This window comes from Nematostella vectensis, chromosome 3 (assembly GCF_932526225.1).
Source record: "Nematostella vectensis chromosome 3, jaNemVect1.1, whole genome shotgun sequence".
In the NCBI taxonomy this organism is placed as follows: Eukaryota; Metazoa; Cnidaria; class Anthozoa; order Actiniaria; family Edwardsiidae; genus Nematostella; species Nematostella vectensis.
The window spans coordinates 13977155-13994360 of NC_064036.1; the positions used below are offsets into that span (position 1 = coordinate 13977155).

At 40.8% G+C, this 17206-nt stretch overlaps 1 protein-coding gene across 3 annotated transcripts; it reads left to right on the forward strand.

Moving 5' to 3' along the window:
• Positions 1-57: 57 nt before the first annotated feature.
• Positions 58-17113, forward strand: LOC5518749 (1-phosphatidylinositol 4,5-bisphosphate phosphodiesterase eta-2). 3 transcript variants are annotated; one of them, XM_048724698.1, is made up of 27 exons: positions 59-1574; positions 1676-1822; positions 5246-5446; positions 6835-6846; positions 7617-7656; positions 7879-7986; positions 8076-8207; positions 8362-8428; positions 8543-8636; positions 9044-9161; positions 9345-9430; positions 9999-10119; positions 10200-10285; positions 10684-10763; positions 11093-11200; positions 11356-11538; positions 12161-12256; positions 12344-12391; positions 12766-12868; positions 13294-13473; positions 14164-14271; positions 14719-14789; positions 14866-14925; positions 15666-15750; positions 15869-16015; positions 16286-16368; positions 16760-17113. In XM_048724698.1, the coding sequence occupies exons 1-27, from the start codon at positions 1445-1447 to the stop codon at positions 16853-16855; spliced, it is 2790 nt and encodes a 929-aa protein (XP_048580655.1). In that variant the 5' UTR covers positions 59-1444; the 3' UTR covers positions 16856-17113. The 3 variants fall into 3 exon arrangements, with proteins under 3 accessions (XP_048580656.1, XP_048580655.1, XP_048580657.1); XM_048724699.1 differs by lacking the exon at positions 6835-6846 and having other exon boundaries at positions 58-1574; XM_048724700.1 differs by lacking the exons at positions 59-1574; positions 1676-1822; positions 5246-5446; positions 6835-6846 and adding an exon at positions 6870-7076.
• Positions 17114-17206: the final 93 nt, after the last annotated feature.

A 17206-nucleotide genomic window follows, 5' to 3' on the forward strand; every position in this document is an offset into this window, starting at 1 on the left:
ATACTGTCTTTATCAGGATGATTTTTATTGTATCCCGTACAGAAAAGTGATATGACCTGACTTAGTCATTCACAAAACTTTAATTTATTGTGTTGTTGCTATTGCTGCTAAAAAAAATATATATTTGTTATTATTCTCGTCATCACGTCGTTGTCATTGATTGTTATTATGTGCCCTTTTTGAAGCATGTTATTTTTTTCTTTTCGATACCCTGTACGTATTACCTAAGTGAAAATTGTCTAATGTAAATTGCATTGAAATGTAAATTTAAATTCGGAACATTTCACACTTAATCAATACTCCTCGTTAAGAATAACTTCCCGCGTATAATGCAAATTATTTCATGGTAAATACATTTTATTTTATTCAACACTACTGTACCAGTAAGTTTTTCGCCTTTTTTTGAAAAAAAACAGAATAGGTCTTGGAGATGTTCGAGCATATCGGTTCGATTTAAGATGGGAACCAAAATACTCTTGCGTGATTTGTATCAATAGTATACTAAATAATCGTGAATAATTCGTTCTTCGATATGTAATAAACAACGACCTTCTTTAGTTGTGGTTTACCTCAAACAAACCTGAATTAATCCTTGCTAAAAATATAAAAGAATTGTTGTAAATATAATGTTCAAAGTTTTTCTATCGTAATCATATAATCCATCTCCTTCAAAGGTGATGCATTATGATAACCGCTTTTTAAACAAATCTGAAAGACAAAACATAAATATACTTACAGTTATTTAAAACTAATGAGTTAAAGTGCTTGAAGAGCCGTGAATTAAGCTTTTGAGGTTTTAGGAGGCAAAAATGCCCCACGTATAAAACCGGAGAACTGTTATTAATTCACAGATTATAGGATTACCTTTAGTATAACAATAGATTTTAGTCGATTTGTCGATCTGGCCACAAATTGTTGACTATTTTGACAACATTTAAAGTTTTAAAGTGCTCATAAAAACGTTTCATTTGATTTGTCGCTCATATTTTCTTGATGATTTGAAAGGATTTCCAATTTATAGAACCGTTTAACCAAGAAAGTCCTCGTACATATGTTATTATCCAGTTTATTGTCCCGCTTTTGTTGTGTGTTCAAATTATTGAATTCTACCGTTGAAAGTGTCAAGGGTTGCAAACTCGTTTTATAGTATCTCAATAAAGTTTAGAATCACAAAATACAACAATTGTTTATATGTGCCTTCATTGAAGAGCGGGGTTTACCGATATAGCCTAATTGCCCCCCTATAATAGAATCCCTATGGTTGCGGGTTTTTCGTTTTTGATTAACCAATCACATTTAGAGCAAGGGACGGCGTTATTAAAATAAAGAGAAATCGTCACATCTCGCGCCTTGCACCTGTCTTCAATCTCAGTCCTTTCTATTCGCCGTCCTCCCGGTGTTATTGGAAATGCTTGGAATGCAGTAAGCCAAACATCTAGCTCTCATGGCCGATCTGCAAGAACAGGAAACTCACGAACATTTCAGATTTGCACTGAAACCTTTCCAGAAATGGCGGGAAGCGGCAAGACGAGGCCGCGCCGCAAAAAGCGCGGGAAACGATAAATTTGCTACAGGTTTGTGACATTAAATATGTGAAGTTATCGTGAAATGCTGAGTGAACGATAATTATACTTATTTATGTTTAATTGTAAAACGTATTTCTCTGTATTTACAGTCGATGAATCAATTGCATTGATGCGAAGGGGAAGTGAACTCATCAAATTAAGGAGCGCGTCCAAGAAGTACCCGAGAACATACTTTTTGGATTCCGAGCTCGCAAACATCTCCTGGACACCGTCCAAGAAAGGAGACCGCGCCAAAAGTAAGTCGCCACTGCGCAGGTAATTCTAGCATGTCGCATAAGATTTGATGTGCATTTTTGTAGCGCGGAGAGGTTTCGGGTGAATGGAGTTGATCAGATATTGTGGCAGAACTTTATCACAATTTGCCACTAATGTCGGAAATTGAGTGATTTTCCGTCAGATTGAATATCCAATTCACCGAGTAGAAGAACCCAAAACAAAATCCACACGCTTTGATACTTTTGACGCCGTTTCCATCAGCCGTGTAATCTATTCCTATTCTATTCTTGGAGGAGATCTCTGTTGGGTGAAAGTAATCAAATGAGATAAAATGGCGGATTGTAATGCAAAATAGTAACCTTACTTCTATATACCTTACACCCTCTAAAATGATCAAGTAAAGCAAATGAATTTTTTAAGCCGATTTCATAGTTTTTGATGTGTCTAAAATCCTCAAGTAATCTTGCTATGATTACTATTATGCAAAACAATCCGTGTTGTATGCACGGTCAGATCTGGCAACAGCAGTTGGTCACTTAAATATCCATCATGAATTCGCTAACCCGTAAAAAATTGACGTGTAGAGCTTTATCAATATCAACGATACATTGCCATTTACCAATCAAATATCTGTGTCAATGTCCATAGCTCACAAAAAGATGTTTATCGTGGCATCTATATTTTGGCGTGTAGGTCTTTTGTATTCTATCAGTGATTGTTTGCATAGATCATACAAAATTTATTTCGAAGTATTAATCCTAGTCTTGTATAATTGTAGAAGCTTTGTAAAAAAAAAAAAACAAGACACGGACTTTTAACAATTACGGGATTTGGTGAAATAAACTACTCCGGAATGGGTTTTAAACGACACCTTTGTCTAGTGGTTACGTAAAAACGGGGGAACTGCTTAAAGTATGGAAACTCCCCGTCGATGGGATTTGACATCGACTTATGTCATAAACGTAGCTACCGTAGAATTTGAAAACTGTCATTGGGGATATTTCTAAACCGTGAGCTCAAATGCAAAACCGTCACCTCAAATGCTATGAATGTTGAGAGACCATAAGCTCCGTTGTGCATTTTGTCTAAAATCAACACTGTAAGTTTGTGGTGGAAAATAGGCGTGGTGGCGAACTGTTATAAGCCGATTTTCACAAGGCGTCTTATGAGATAGACGTCATTGTGCACGAATTGATAGTTTGCGATTAGAATGGTATTACCCCTTGGTGCGTTATCCCACAAGCCCTCGTCACTCGCCGTCTATCAGGCTCGGGATCTCTGTGTTCATTGTTTTATACACAAGTACCATGTGAGAAAGATATCGTCTTTGTAACTCACTTCTGCAAAGCTCGACCGGCCCTGCGGTTTTCTAAAAAAAAAACTAGCAAGAATAAATAGTTTATCGTAATTACAGTTTTACCGTGGACAACATTTCCATTGAACATTCTATGATGAAATTGCAACAACGGGCGAAATCGGCTATCGTTAATGACATTTGTGTGATTATGGTAGAGGTAGATTAGTATCTTGGAAGATGCTAGAGAGGAATATGCTGTGGTCCATTATTCGCGCTAAGGGTTTGGCGCTTTGGTGTAATTACACTAAGAGTATTTCTCGCTCTGATAGACGTGCGAATCCCCTAATTATTGTAAACAACAAGTGACGTGTGATAATCATAACGATCAAAAACATTAAACGACCTGGCAAAGACTCAGTAAATTACAATATGAGCAAAATTCAAATCGAAAAAGGGCGAATTTTCTTACGCACCATGCAAAGATTTTTTAATGAGGTTTTTGAATTTTTACCCGCAGACCTGTAACCTGCCGGAGTCATGGTTACTCGGCGCCATATAATCCCCAGGAGGAACCCAGAAATGATTTGTTCGGTAATTTTTTATTGTGACTTAGGATTCAGCCAACTGAAAGTCAGTTAAAGCAGAAACTGTTGAACAGCGTTTGTGGTCTCCTACCGCAGATCTTACACGCAATATCGATGGCTGTTTAGATTGTGTATATAAATGATATATATCATATCGCATTGTCCTTTATGATATGAAATCCATAATAATTATACTTTATGAAATGGTATCTGAAATATATGAGATACTAAATACTTTTCCTCAGACTGTCAAGGTATGAAATCCCTCCTAGTCAATGAAATGATATCATAAAATGAATGATATCTGAAATATATGAGGAATTATACTTCTTCAGTCCGTTAAGATATGAAATCCCTCCTACTCTATGGAATGATATCTGAAATATATGAGGAATTAATACTTCTTCAGTCCGTTAAGATATGAAATCCCTCCTACTCTATGGAATGATATCTGAAATATATGAGGAATTAATACTTCTTCAGTCCGTTAAGATATGAAATCCCTCCTACTCTATGGAATGATATCTGAAATATATGAGGAATTAATACTTCTTCAGTCCGTTAAGATATGAAATCCCTCCTACTCTATGGAATGATATCTGAAATATATGAGGAATTAATACTTCTTCAGTCCGTTAAGATATGAAATCCCTCCTACTCTATGAAATGATATCTGAAATATATGAGGAATTAATACTTCTTCAGTCCGTTAAGATATAAAATCCCTCCCTCAATATGTGTCCCATGACGCCTTGCACTCGTCACTGAAGGATGCCTCTATAGTTGCTAGGCGACGTATGAAGGGTCTTGTTGCGTAGGTGCTGTGGTGTGCCATCTACTTTGACAACTGACTGATGGCAGTTCAAGAGTGAACACGCCAGCAATTGAAAGCGTGAGCTGAGTGCACTTAAACCTGGTTCCGCAACTAATAGATATGGCATCCTTCAAGAATCATAATGGCCACATATCGAATTTCAGATCATTCTTTGTTTCGCAATACTATTCATGTGGCTCGTCGGACAATCGATAGCAAAGAGTCGTCTCCGTTTTAGGGGAAGGAACCCAGACAAATATAAATAAATAAAAAGATATGATAGTCAAATAAGAAAATGAAAATCAAATGGATGGGTTATTTTAAATAATTTTCCTGAAATTCTAACGCATGCCCCCCCCACCCTAAGAACCGTCTTTACGTTGAGTTAATGAGGCACACAATGTCACGTGACGGGGTGTTTCAACATGGTTTTTATAAGTCTAATTTTGCTTAGTTTAAAGATCAAACCCGCCATAAAAACTAGTGCACTTTTTTATATGATCGAAGCAATTCAGTCGTGCTATCGAAAATTGATGGCATTTATCTGGTATAAACAAACTGTAAGCTGCATCATTTTTATCATTATTATCATTTTATCATTGTGATCATCATCATCATCATCATCATCATCATCATCATCATCATTATTATTATTATTATTATTATTATTATTATTATTATTATTATTATTATTATTATTATTATTATTATTATTATTATTATTACTGTATCATAAATTCCTTTTTAGTCCCAGTCAACACGGTCAAGGAGATCCGGGAGGGGACTGTGTCGGACGCGTTCTCCCAGTGCTCGGAAGTGTTCCCCGAAGAGCGATGTTTCACACTGATCCACGGCGAGTCCTTCGCTACGCTAGACCTAGTGGCGGCCAACAGGGAGGAGGCGATGCACTGGATGATCGGGCTTAGATACCTGATGGCCCAACACTACGGTACGAACACCTGTCCTCACTTATTAAATACCTCGTGGCTAAACATGCACAAGGGTACGAACACTTGTCTTCATTTATTAGATACATCATGACCAGGCACTACGGTACGGACACTTGTCCTCACTTATTAAATACAACATGACCAGGCACTACGGTACGAACACTTTTCCTCACTTATTAAATACAACATAACCAGACACTACGGTACGAACACTTTTCCTCACTTATTAAATACAACATGACCAGGCACTACGGTACGAGCACTTTTCCTCACTTATTAAATACATCTTGACCAGGCACTACGGTACGAACACTTTTCCTCACTTATTAAATACAACATAACCAGGCACTACGGTACGAACACTTTTCCTCACTTATTAAATACAACATGACCAGGCACTACGGTACGAATACTTGTCCTTACTTATTAAATACATCATGACCAGGCACTACGGTACGAACACTTTTCCTCACTTATTAAATACAACATGACCAGGCACTACGGTACGAATACTTGTCCTTACTTATTAAATACATCATGACCAGGCACTACGGTACGAACACTTTTCCTCACTTATTAAATACATCTTGACCAGGCACTACGGTACGAACACTTTTCCTCACTTATTAAATACAACATAACCAGGCACTACGGTACGAACACTTTTCCTCACTTATTAAATACAACATGACCAGGCACTACGGTACGAATACTTGTCCTTACTTATTAAATACATCATGACCAGGCACTACGGTACAAACACTTTTCCTCACTTATTAAATACAACATGACCAGGCACTACGGTACGAACACTTTTCCTCACTTATTAAATACAACATGACCAGGCACTACGGTACGAACACTTTTCCTCACTTATTAAATACAACATGACCAGGCACTACGGTACGAATACTTGTCCTCACTTATTAAATACCTCATTGCCAAACCCTTTGTCTTAGGTCCCGGTAGATATTCACAAACAGCGCTTAGATACCTCATTGACAACCATTCCGGTACAAACACTTTTCACAGAATAGCTTTCAAACAACGTTTACGCAAGCAATCCTGACGCTTTTGCACCTTGCTTAATACGCATTTTTAGTCGGGGCCGTAGCAGGGGGTGGGGCACTGGGGGCACGTGCTCCCCCCCTCCCTCCCCCCCCCCCCACACAATATTTTGAAAAATTATAAGGAAATGACCAGTAAGGGGTTGGCTGTGCCCCCGCCCAATGTTTTCTTAATTTTTCTGTATTGTGCCCCCCTCCCCCCCAATATTTCGAAGCCTGCTATGGCCCTAGTTTTTCGTCTTAGTCTTACCCCTGCTTAAAGTCAAGGGCAAATTTTTCCACTCATACCTGACTCGGTTGATTTGATTGTGTGCTTTTAGGATCCGACCCAGGTATGTAACAGCACTATCACGTGACACCCACGCTATTGTCACGCGAAAATCACGCTATCCTCGCGTGACACCCACAGCAACATCACTTGGCACAACCTTCGCCGTCTCTTGGCACGAGCTATGTCTTCGGCACGTCACGTGGCACTCGCACTACCATCACGTGACACCCACGCCATAATCATGTGGTACCAAGGTCATCTCATCACTGATGCACTAAGCAATGTTTTGTGGTAATCACGCTTTCATATGGCGCGGGGTGTTAGAGCATATTCGCACAGAACACGATCCTATCGCCCGTGCACATAGCACCTTGTTTGCTAGATCACGACTAAGAGTATTTAATGATAGAGGCAGTCCAAGCTGTTTTGTTGTTGTAACGGGGTTGCTCTGCCTATATATGATACGACACCTTACCTGAGTCCCCAAAGAAGAAATATCCTTCTCTACGCAAATTCCAAAAAGATAACCCTCCATAACCAGGTAGATTTGTCTACAATTGGGGATTCATTGAGCCCCTTGATGTCGCTAGGCATGCACCCTATGTACGGTGATGTCTCGTTGCTGTTTTTGTACGACATGCCCGTATATCATCTTCACCTCGAGTGTCCAGGCTCCAATAACCCTAATCAGACCATATTTCGTATCTTTGAAAATTTCATTGGACATTCTCATGCTACAACCAAAACACTAAGATAAAGATTTCGCATTACTCACAGCTACCAAGAAGACAAGAACCGTCCAAGCTAATAACTTTTAATATTTTTTTCCAGGCGAAAACGAACCAACAAGAAGGCAAAAAGCCAGGGATTTGTATCCTTGTGTGATAAAGAAACTGTTTCTAAGGGCACGAGTTAATGACCAAGGTTGTACTATCGTCATTAGGTGCGCTATTGGTTTTCTGCCCCCCCCCCCCCCTTATTGTTCAGAAAGGCTTTAGGAAGTGTACGTGTTTATTCCATATATTTATTACCGTACGTTTTGCAATTTGGGTTTGCTTATGTAGCTTGTAAGGCCTTAACCCGATGTGTTCAGATGGTTACGTGGTATCTACACGGCGGCCGATAAGAGCGGCGATGGTCTGCTTAGCATTGATGAGGTCTACTTCCTGATGCATAAACTAAACGTCAAGATCTCCAACAGGTATGACCCTTCATACGCGAACATATTGTTCCACGTTTTATTACTTCTTGTGAGCCATAAAAAGGGAGCTTACTGATATCTGTTCTCAGGCAGGTACGTGAGAATTTCAAGGCAGCCGACACAGACACGGTGAACTCGAGTGGGTTGCTGGACTTCGAGGAATTCGCAAATTTCTACAAAAGCATCTCCACGCGGCGAGAGCTTTATATGTTATTACTCAAGTGAGTCCCACGACAATATGTGCACGAGTGGATAACATTTGGAACCTTGTGTGGTAGCTGAGAAAATGACCTCACAAATTAATGTAGATATGATTTCTTTAAAAGCTTTTTTACAGGTAATGTTATATTTTATAGTTGCTGCTTGCGTTTTCAGATATGGAAACAGCAAAGAAAATATGACAGTCCAGGAGCTGTTGAACTTCTTACGAATCGAACAGAGGGTACGGTTTTGTTTTCCAACGATTATAAAACTTTGATCTAATGCTTTTTGTTAAGGCACCACCTTCTCTGACGTCGATGGTATCCACATAGTGATTACATTATTTTTGTTTCAGGTCACCGAATGTGACGAGGAGTACTGTAGTAATATAATACAAACATACGAACCCGCCGATAGTAACAAGAAGAACATGCTGCTTGGCATCGATGGTGAGCAGACGGCAGCATTGTCCTTCTTCTTCTTCTTCTTCTTCTTCTTCTTCTTCTTCTTCTTCTTCTTCTTCTTCTTCTACTACTTGTTGTTGTTGTTGTTGTTGTTGTTGTTGTTGTTGTTGTTGTTGTTGTTGTTTTTGTTGTTGTTCCTCTTCTTTTTCTTCTTCTTCTTCTACTACTTTTTCTTCTTTTCTTGTTGTTGTTCTTCTTTCTCTTTTTCTTCTTCATCTTCTTCTTTTTCTTCTTCTTCTTCTTCTTCTACTACTTCTTCTACTTCTTCTTATTATTATTGTTTGTCTCCTTTTACTTCTCTTTCCTTTTCTTCTTCTTCTTTTCTCCCAATCATTCTCCTTGCTGTTGCCTTTGCCTCTCATCAACTGTAGTCATTCTTTTGTTGATGGCAGGTTTCACTAGTTATCTTCTAAGTGCTGATGGAGAGATCTTCAATCCTGAGCATAGTGATGTATACCAAGACATGACAAGACCTCTATCGCATTACTTCATCGCCTCTTCTCATAACACGTAAGTTATTCTGCGCTGTTAAGAGCTTGGTAGGAATAGAATTAAGGTAATGCTACAATGCTACTACAGCACTGTGTAATTTTAACACATAAGTCATTCTATGTTGTCGAGCTAAGGTAATGCTACAATACTGTATTTACTAGTACAACAATGTGCGATCTAAGCAAAGATTCTTTGCTGTAGATATCTGACTGGGGACCAGCTCGCCTCGGCCTCGAGTATGGATATGTACGTCCGGGTGCTTCAGTCAGGCTGCCGCTGTCTCGAATGTAAGAATACTCCTGACTTTTGCATTCCTGATATGTTATCCTCGAGGCTACCACCTTTATGTCGACCATTCAAAGACTTCATAACGTCGCCTTTGGAAGCGCGATGACCTAGCGAACAGCCTTTTACCCGTGGCGTTGGTTCGAGTCCTGGCTCGGGCTTTTTCTTGGGATGAGTTGAGCTTATTTCTCCTATTTTTCCAGTCTTCTCTGATAAAGACACTAATGAGCTGGATGTCCCGTCTCTTGAAGCTGCACTGCAGTACCCTGAATCGAAAGGAACATGCAAAAAAACCTAATAACAATAACTACTAACAATAAACACAAGGGGGCACTTGAGCTTACGTCTGCTGTGCCTTCGGCACCAGTACGACAGGTGGAATTTATATACAACTGAAAATAGAACCACAACTCCCTTTAATTTACTGGCTGCTTGAAGAGGCTGAAAATGGGTGAAAGGGTGGAGGTTTTGTTCTTTGTATTTGGGTCAAAAATAATCTAAGCCAGCTTATCTTTCGTTTTTGTTGTCCCAGACACTAAAATAAATTATGTGTTGTTTGATTCGTTGTAGTGGACTGTTGGGATGGCAAAGATGGCGAGCCCGTGGTGTATCATGGGTATACGATGACGTCAAAAGTGAAGTTCCGTTACGTCATTCTTAATATCAACGACTTCGCTTTCCTCAATAACAGGTGCTTGTCTTTTCTGAGACTTTTAGATCAATAAAAGACATGTAAGGGCACAGACATAATCGTTTTTCATCTTTTCCCAGATATCCAGTTATATTATCCCTCGAGAACCATTGCAGTGTTGAACAGCAGAAGTTTATGGCGAACTTCATGCGAGACACTTTTAAAGATATCCTTTGCATTTTATTCTTCATGCTTTTGTAATTTTTTCTGACATATATTTAACATAACAAGTCTACAGTGCTCTACAAGAAGCCATTATAAGGAAATGATCAGTGTGGCTGAGCGCCCTCCCCCCCCCCAAGCATTTTTGTATGTTCATGTTTTTGTAACGTGCCCTCCCTCGCCCCGCCCCCCTCCATGCTGGGGCGAGTGCTCTCTAACACAGGGTTCCCATCGAACTGGTCATGTTAAAGGTGGATTCTAGAGTTACCAGTACGCCGTAATCAGTGTTTGACTCAAGAAAATATCCATACCACCCATGGATTTTCTCCCCCATTTCGCCCTACACATTTTTGTTCCCCCATGTGTTATATATGTGTTGATAACGTCCTTGACTGTGCTTATATAAGGTCATGTATTCTGACATGAGCGATGGGAAAGACTTGCCTTCCCCGCAAGAGCTCATGGGAAAAATACTGATTAAGGTTAGAATAAAATAAAATAAAAACTCTACACCAAAAAGCCTTAATTCTTTCCTAACCTTAAGCTCCATGTTAACAGCGTCAAAACCTATTGCCAGCATGTTTGGTGATTAGTTTACGCTCGAATGACATGTTTATAGCATGACGTGGACAAGGGGTTTTGGATTTTTTTCTGCTTGATACAGTTAGTCAGTTTCGAACCCGTTTTACGATGACTCAAAATCCTGACAACACTAGCCAGCACTTCCCAACAAGGTTTTTTTTAAAGCAGAATGGTTGGCGTTGTATACAGGAGGCTTAACTTGCATCATCTCATGTCTTTGTTTTGCAAGACGAAAAAACTTCCTGTCGCGCTAAGCGAAGATTTGGAAGAAGGGGAAGTCACGGAGGAGGACTCTGCAGACGAAATGGATGAATGCTTCAAGTTTCGATCGGACGAGGTAAATCCTTTGCAAAGAAATACTCGCAAATGTATTTTGCACCCCTTCGTTGCTTTTGTCTGTGAAACGTTATGGTTATTGACAAAAGCAACCACAACAACGAGGCCTCCAAATTTGGTTATGACCCGAACTGACAACGAGACTTATGATTTTAGAACGAGGTTGATCACCGTGCCAAGGAGCGGAAGTGCCGTCGCACCCTCGCGTCACTACAGCGACTGCGCATGAACAAGGAAGACGACGAGAGCGACGCACGAGGGGACCTGAGCTCAGCTATCGTATCATCCGTAGCCTCGGGAAACACGTCTGAGACTAGACAGAGAGGCCTCAGACATACAGTGAGTAGAAATTCATCTATCCTATCATCGCCCGAGACTAGACAGAGAGGCCTCAGACACACTGTGAGTAGAACTCAGCTATCCTATCGCCCGAGACTAGACAGAGAGGCCTCAGACATACACGTGAGTAGAACTCAGCTATCCTATCGCCCGAGACTAGACAGAAACGGCTCAGAAATACAGTGAGTAGAACTGAGCTATCCCATCGCCCGAGACTAGACAGAAACGGCTCAGAAATACAGTGAGTAGAACTCAGCTATCCTATCGCCCGAGACCAGACAGAAACGGCTCAGAAATACAGTGAGTAGAACTCAGCTATCCTATCGCCCGAGACTAGACAGAGAGGCCTCAGACGTACACGTGAGTAGACCTCAGCTATCCCATCGCCCTAGACTGGACAGAAACGGCTCAGAAATACAGTGAGTAAAACTCGGCTATCCTATCGCCCGAGATAAGACAGAAAAGCTTCAGAAATATCGTATTATTCCTCGGGTACACGCCCTATACACATAGAGGGTTCAGAAATATAGTTAGTATAGTGAGTATTATAATATCATCCTTGCTCTTGGAAAAGTTGCTGATGATGTCCGCTGTCCGTGTGATAATAATGTTCTTTTGTCAGCTTAAACGATCCTTCTCGACCAAAGAAAACAAAGAAAAGAAGCGCAAGGAAGTGACAAAGAGTCGAAGCTTCAGCACAGCCGATGAAGACCCAAAGGTACTAACATCTATATCAACCTAAACTTCACTAACACAAAAAATAAACAAGCAAGGATTGTTAACTAACTATCACCTTGTCTCGCAGACAGCGAAGAAAGTCACGAAGCGAAAGCGATCACGAGCGCTCAGTCGGGTAAGCGCTTCTTATGAGAGACTCCAATTACCTACTGTTTTGATTACATGCCACCGTGGCTGCAAGAAAACTACGTTCATCATGTCCCTAGATACTACCTTGTAAGAAAGATAGCCAATTAGCATGCAAGGATCAAAATTCGATTGATACGAAATTCATAAGGCGCACCGAAGCACTTTATTACAATGCTAATTGGCTAGTATGTTTCTCGTACCCTCATTGGGATCACGTTCTAATTTTGTCAAGGTGGCCAATCTCTGTCAGATTGTCCGTTTGTTGACGTTTCAGGAAATGGGCTCTCTGTCAGATTGTCCGTTTGTTGATGTTTCAGGAAATGGGCATCCTGTCTGATTGTCCGTTTGTTGACGTTTCAGGAAATGGGCTCGAAGCGAACTATTAGACTCAGCCGCCACTTGTCAGATCTCGTCGCGTACACGCAGTCCCGGGCATTCAAAGGGCTCGAAGTCGAGGAGGACGGTGAGGTCTGCTTGATGGTCTCGAAGGATTGTAGTGTATACTTATAGTTATTGTTTTGTCTTTGCTGATGTCAGGGGCAATGATGATGTTATGCGACAAGGATGATGAATGATCATAAAGATAATGTTGTTTATGACGTTACCGATGACAGTGCAATGATACTGATGATGATGACTCACTCCTGATGATGATGGTGGTAATGATGATGGTGATGCTGGTGATTACGATGATAATAATGTTGATAATGATAGTGATGATGATGATGATGATGATGATGATGATGATGATGGTGATTCTTATGATGATGATGATGATGATGATGGTGATGATGATAATGATGTTAATGATGATAGTGACGATGATGATGATGGCGGTGGTGATAATGGTGGTCATGATGACAATGCTACGTATCTTCCTTGTCTCAGAGAAGCACTGGGAAGTTATCTCCATCCCCGAGCCTCGCGCGTATCGCTTCACAGACACGAAGGCGACTCAGTTCACGCGCTACACCCGTTACAAGCTGTGCCGGATATATCCCGCTGGTTACAGGATCGACTCGAGTAATCCGAACCCGCAGACTTTCTGGAACTGCGGGTGCCAGCTTGGTGAGAGGATGAGTTTGACATATAACTCGCAGTTGTGTCAAGTTGCGTGACAACACGTCACAGTACCTGACAACACGTTAGATTGCGTGACAACACCATACAGTGCGTGACAACACGTCACAATGCGTAACAACACGTTACATTGCGTGACAACACGTCACAGTGCGTAACAACACGTTACATTGCGTGACAACACAATACAGTGCGTGACAACACGTCACAGTGGGTAACGACACGTTACATTGCGTGACAACACGTCACAGTACCTGACAACACGTTACATTGCGTGACAACACCATACATTGCGTGACAAAACGTCACAGTTCGTAACAACACGTTATATTGCGTGACAACACGTCGCAGTGCGTGATAACACGTCACAGTGCGTAACAACACGTTACATTGCGTGACAACACGTTACATTGCCCGACAACACGTTATGCCGACGATTTAGTAAGGGAGCCAAAATCTTTACGTAATGTTGCGCGTAGCTAACTACGCTGTTATAGCCCGGTTGTCAGGCTATGCTGACCGCATACTCGTGCATTATTTTTCTTAGTATGTGACGCGTTTAAAGGCCAAGCTTGTCGCTCTTAAGCCAAGCTAGTTTTTCATAGCACGCAGAGGAACCTTGATGACGTTATAGCAGCCCTTATCACAAGAGATGATCAGTTCTCTGTGTATTTACAGTGGCGTTGAACTACCAGACGGAGGGGCGAATGCTTCAGATCAACAGAGGGAAGTTCAGGGCAAATGGGAACTGTGGATATGTTCTTAAACCCGACATCTTGTGCAAAGGTATGACTGAGGGAGAGGGGGAGGGTGGGTACCAAACTCTATACAACTTATGCAAAGGTATGACTGAGGGGGGTGGGGTTTGGGTACCAAACCCTGTTCAAAGGAATGGCTGAGGGAAGAGGGGGAGGGTGGGCACCGAACCCAACATCTTGTGCAAAGCAATGGCAGAGGGTTAATAAAAATGTGCATTAAACGACCATCATCATTACTATTATAAAGGTATAATGTCTTATGGGAGAGAGCGGAGGTGCACTGGGTGTAAAATCTTCCTCAGTGCACAATCTTTTTACACTATTTTAGGCCAACGGATACTTGCTTATTCACATGCTTTACTGATTATAGTGACTTAACCATATATTTGCCATTACTGGTAATGGCTATAACAATTCAAAATCACTAAAATCTATCAACATTTTCTTTCTAATCTTTATTCGATTTGATTCTCAGAAAGTCAATCTTTTGATCCCATGACGAGAAAAGACATTCCCGGCGTTTCAAAGAAAGTACTTAAAATTAGGGTAAGCTTGGCATGCCTTAAAGGGATCCACTGTGAATACTAAACTGATGATGTTTGAATGTTGTTTTACTGCGCAGGTAATCAGTGGTCAGCAGCTACCAAAACCAAAAGACAGCATACTGGGGGATCGAGGCGAGGTAGACATGACGGAAAAACCTGGAAAACGCGCAATTCCAGATAGAGAGAGAAGACACAATTTCTTACAATGGCTATAGGTTCCTTGTATTACGGACTGATTTTCAAAACACAAATAACGTGAGGCCGAAGTACACATAACCAGATTTTGGCTTTTTAAGATAATTTCTCCTTGATCATCATTGCCCTGTGTATCAGCTCAGGGACGAAAAGCTCAAATTTCAATGACACTTTACAAAAAGTCGCATCAATTTAAAAAAGTCGCACTTGATATTTTGTTTGCTATAAGTTACTAAGTACTCAGAGAAATTCTCCGCCTGATTTGATGTGAAATGGGCTTATTTGACGCGTCACGTTTTGTTTCCCGTCATGTCGGCGAGGTATCAACTTTATCATCATCAGCAACAACGTCGTCATCATCATTATATTCATCATCAACAACAACGACATCATCATCATTAGCCTCATCTTCAACAACAACAAAATCATAAACAACTACGACATCATCTACAACAACGATACCATCGTCATCGACAGCAACAACAACAATGACATCATCATCGTCATCATTAGCAACACAACAACATCATGTCAACAACAACAGCAAAATTGCAACAGTTCAATTCATGTCATGTCATAACACATCAATATCATCGTCACAAACAGTTTGTCTAGCTATTTACCTGCATCGACTGTTGACCTCAAACTTATCAAGCTGATCTTTACTCTTCCATTGTTTTAGATCATTGACCCTTACGTTGAAGTAGAAATTATTGGGATCCCCGCCGACACTTCTAAATATCGAACGAAGACCGTCATAGACAATGGTAAATATTGTTAATATTATAAATCAATATCTACACTTAGCAGTGTCCTTTAAATCGGTTATAGTATGAGGTTGATTAAGGCTCGATTCTAACCGAAATTGTTTTGTTGTTGTTTCAGGGTTTAATCCTGTCTGGGAAGAGACGATGGTGTTTCTCCTCAACTTTCCTGACATCGCTCTTGTCCGGTTTGTGGTTTGGGATGAGGACCCGATCGGACGGGATTTTATCGGACAGATGACGTTACCCTTCCAAAGCATCATGCCAGGTATCCTATCGCTATCCTATCGCCCTTGTTAAGGCACTCTGCCTGGACAAAAACCCTCTATCCTATCCACCTTGAAAGCCCCTCTCTGATTAAACAAGAATCCTGCCACTGTTGTGAGCCACTCTCGAGAAGGAATCCTACTATTATTAAACCCTTGTAAAGCCACTCTGACAGGAAGAAACGCTGCTATCGTATGGGATCTCTGAGTGAACAAGATCTCTACCATCCTATAGCCCTTGTGAATCCACTCTGACTAGTTGTCTAACACAGGGTTTAGACACGTTCACCTAGAGGGCCTCGACCAGGCTACAGTCTTCTGTCACGTGACTATCATGGATTACACCACAGATAAGGTAAGCATGACCTGACGTGAAAACAGCGAGCAAGGCCTGACGGGATACAATGTAAGCATTGCCTGACGGGAAAAAAAACATCGTGCTAGGCCTGACGGGAAACACATAGCGCAAGGCCTGTCGGGGAAAATAACAAGCAGGGGCTGAATAGATACAAGATTAGCAAGGCCTGACGGGAAGAAACATCGAACAAAGGCTGACGGGATAACAAGGTAAGCAAGGTCAGACGGGAAAAAACATCGAGCAAAGTCCAAGCAACCAAGCAGACCCTTGATATCACGGAGAAGAACGTCCATGCCGGGTTTTACCGTGTCTTTACTTTTAACAGACCTTTGATATCCCGGAGAAAAACGTCCTTGTCTGGGTTTAATCGTGTCTTTCCTTTTAACAGGCCCTTGATATCACGGACAACATCGTGAGGGAAAGGCACCAATCGGGAGGGGTGAAATTCAAGAGACGAGGAATCCTGCGAAATAACTCATCGTAAAATACCCTTGACCCGATATAATATGAAGGCTGTGTCGAAGACAAAAACATTGACACCTTAGAAAAGTGTCTTTACAGTCCCTCAAAATTCTTTATAGCGATCGCAATGCTTTGCTTAGTCCCTGAGATATTCCCTTTTTATGGCCCCGATGGATGTGATTCAAATATCTGCATTACTGTGTATTGAACTCTCTTGTGAATAAGATGATTATGCTGTCGAAAATAATAATTATTTATAATAAAGTGAATTTTTAGCGCTTTTATGTTCATGCGTTTGGTTTTGTTGTTAAGCAAGCATGATTGATTATAAATAAAAAGAAGACCAAACGGCGACGTTTCTGGATCCAAAGTG

Excerpts from the sequence above, each read along its gene's own strand:
- LOC5518749 (XM_048724698.1), top strand. The coding sequence starts at position 1,445 with ATGGCCGATCTGCAAGAACAGGAAACTCACGAACATTTCAGATTTGCA. Across the intron at positions 1,823-5,245 it reads GAAAGGAGACCGCGCCAAAA|TCCCAGTCAACACGGTCAAG; the intron begins GTAAGTCGCCAC and ends ATTCCTTTTTAG. Across the intron at positions 8,637-9,043 it reads CATGCTGCTTGGCATCGATG|GTTTCACTAGTTATCTTCTA; the intron begins GTGAGCAGACGG and ends TGTTGATGGCAG.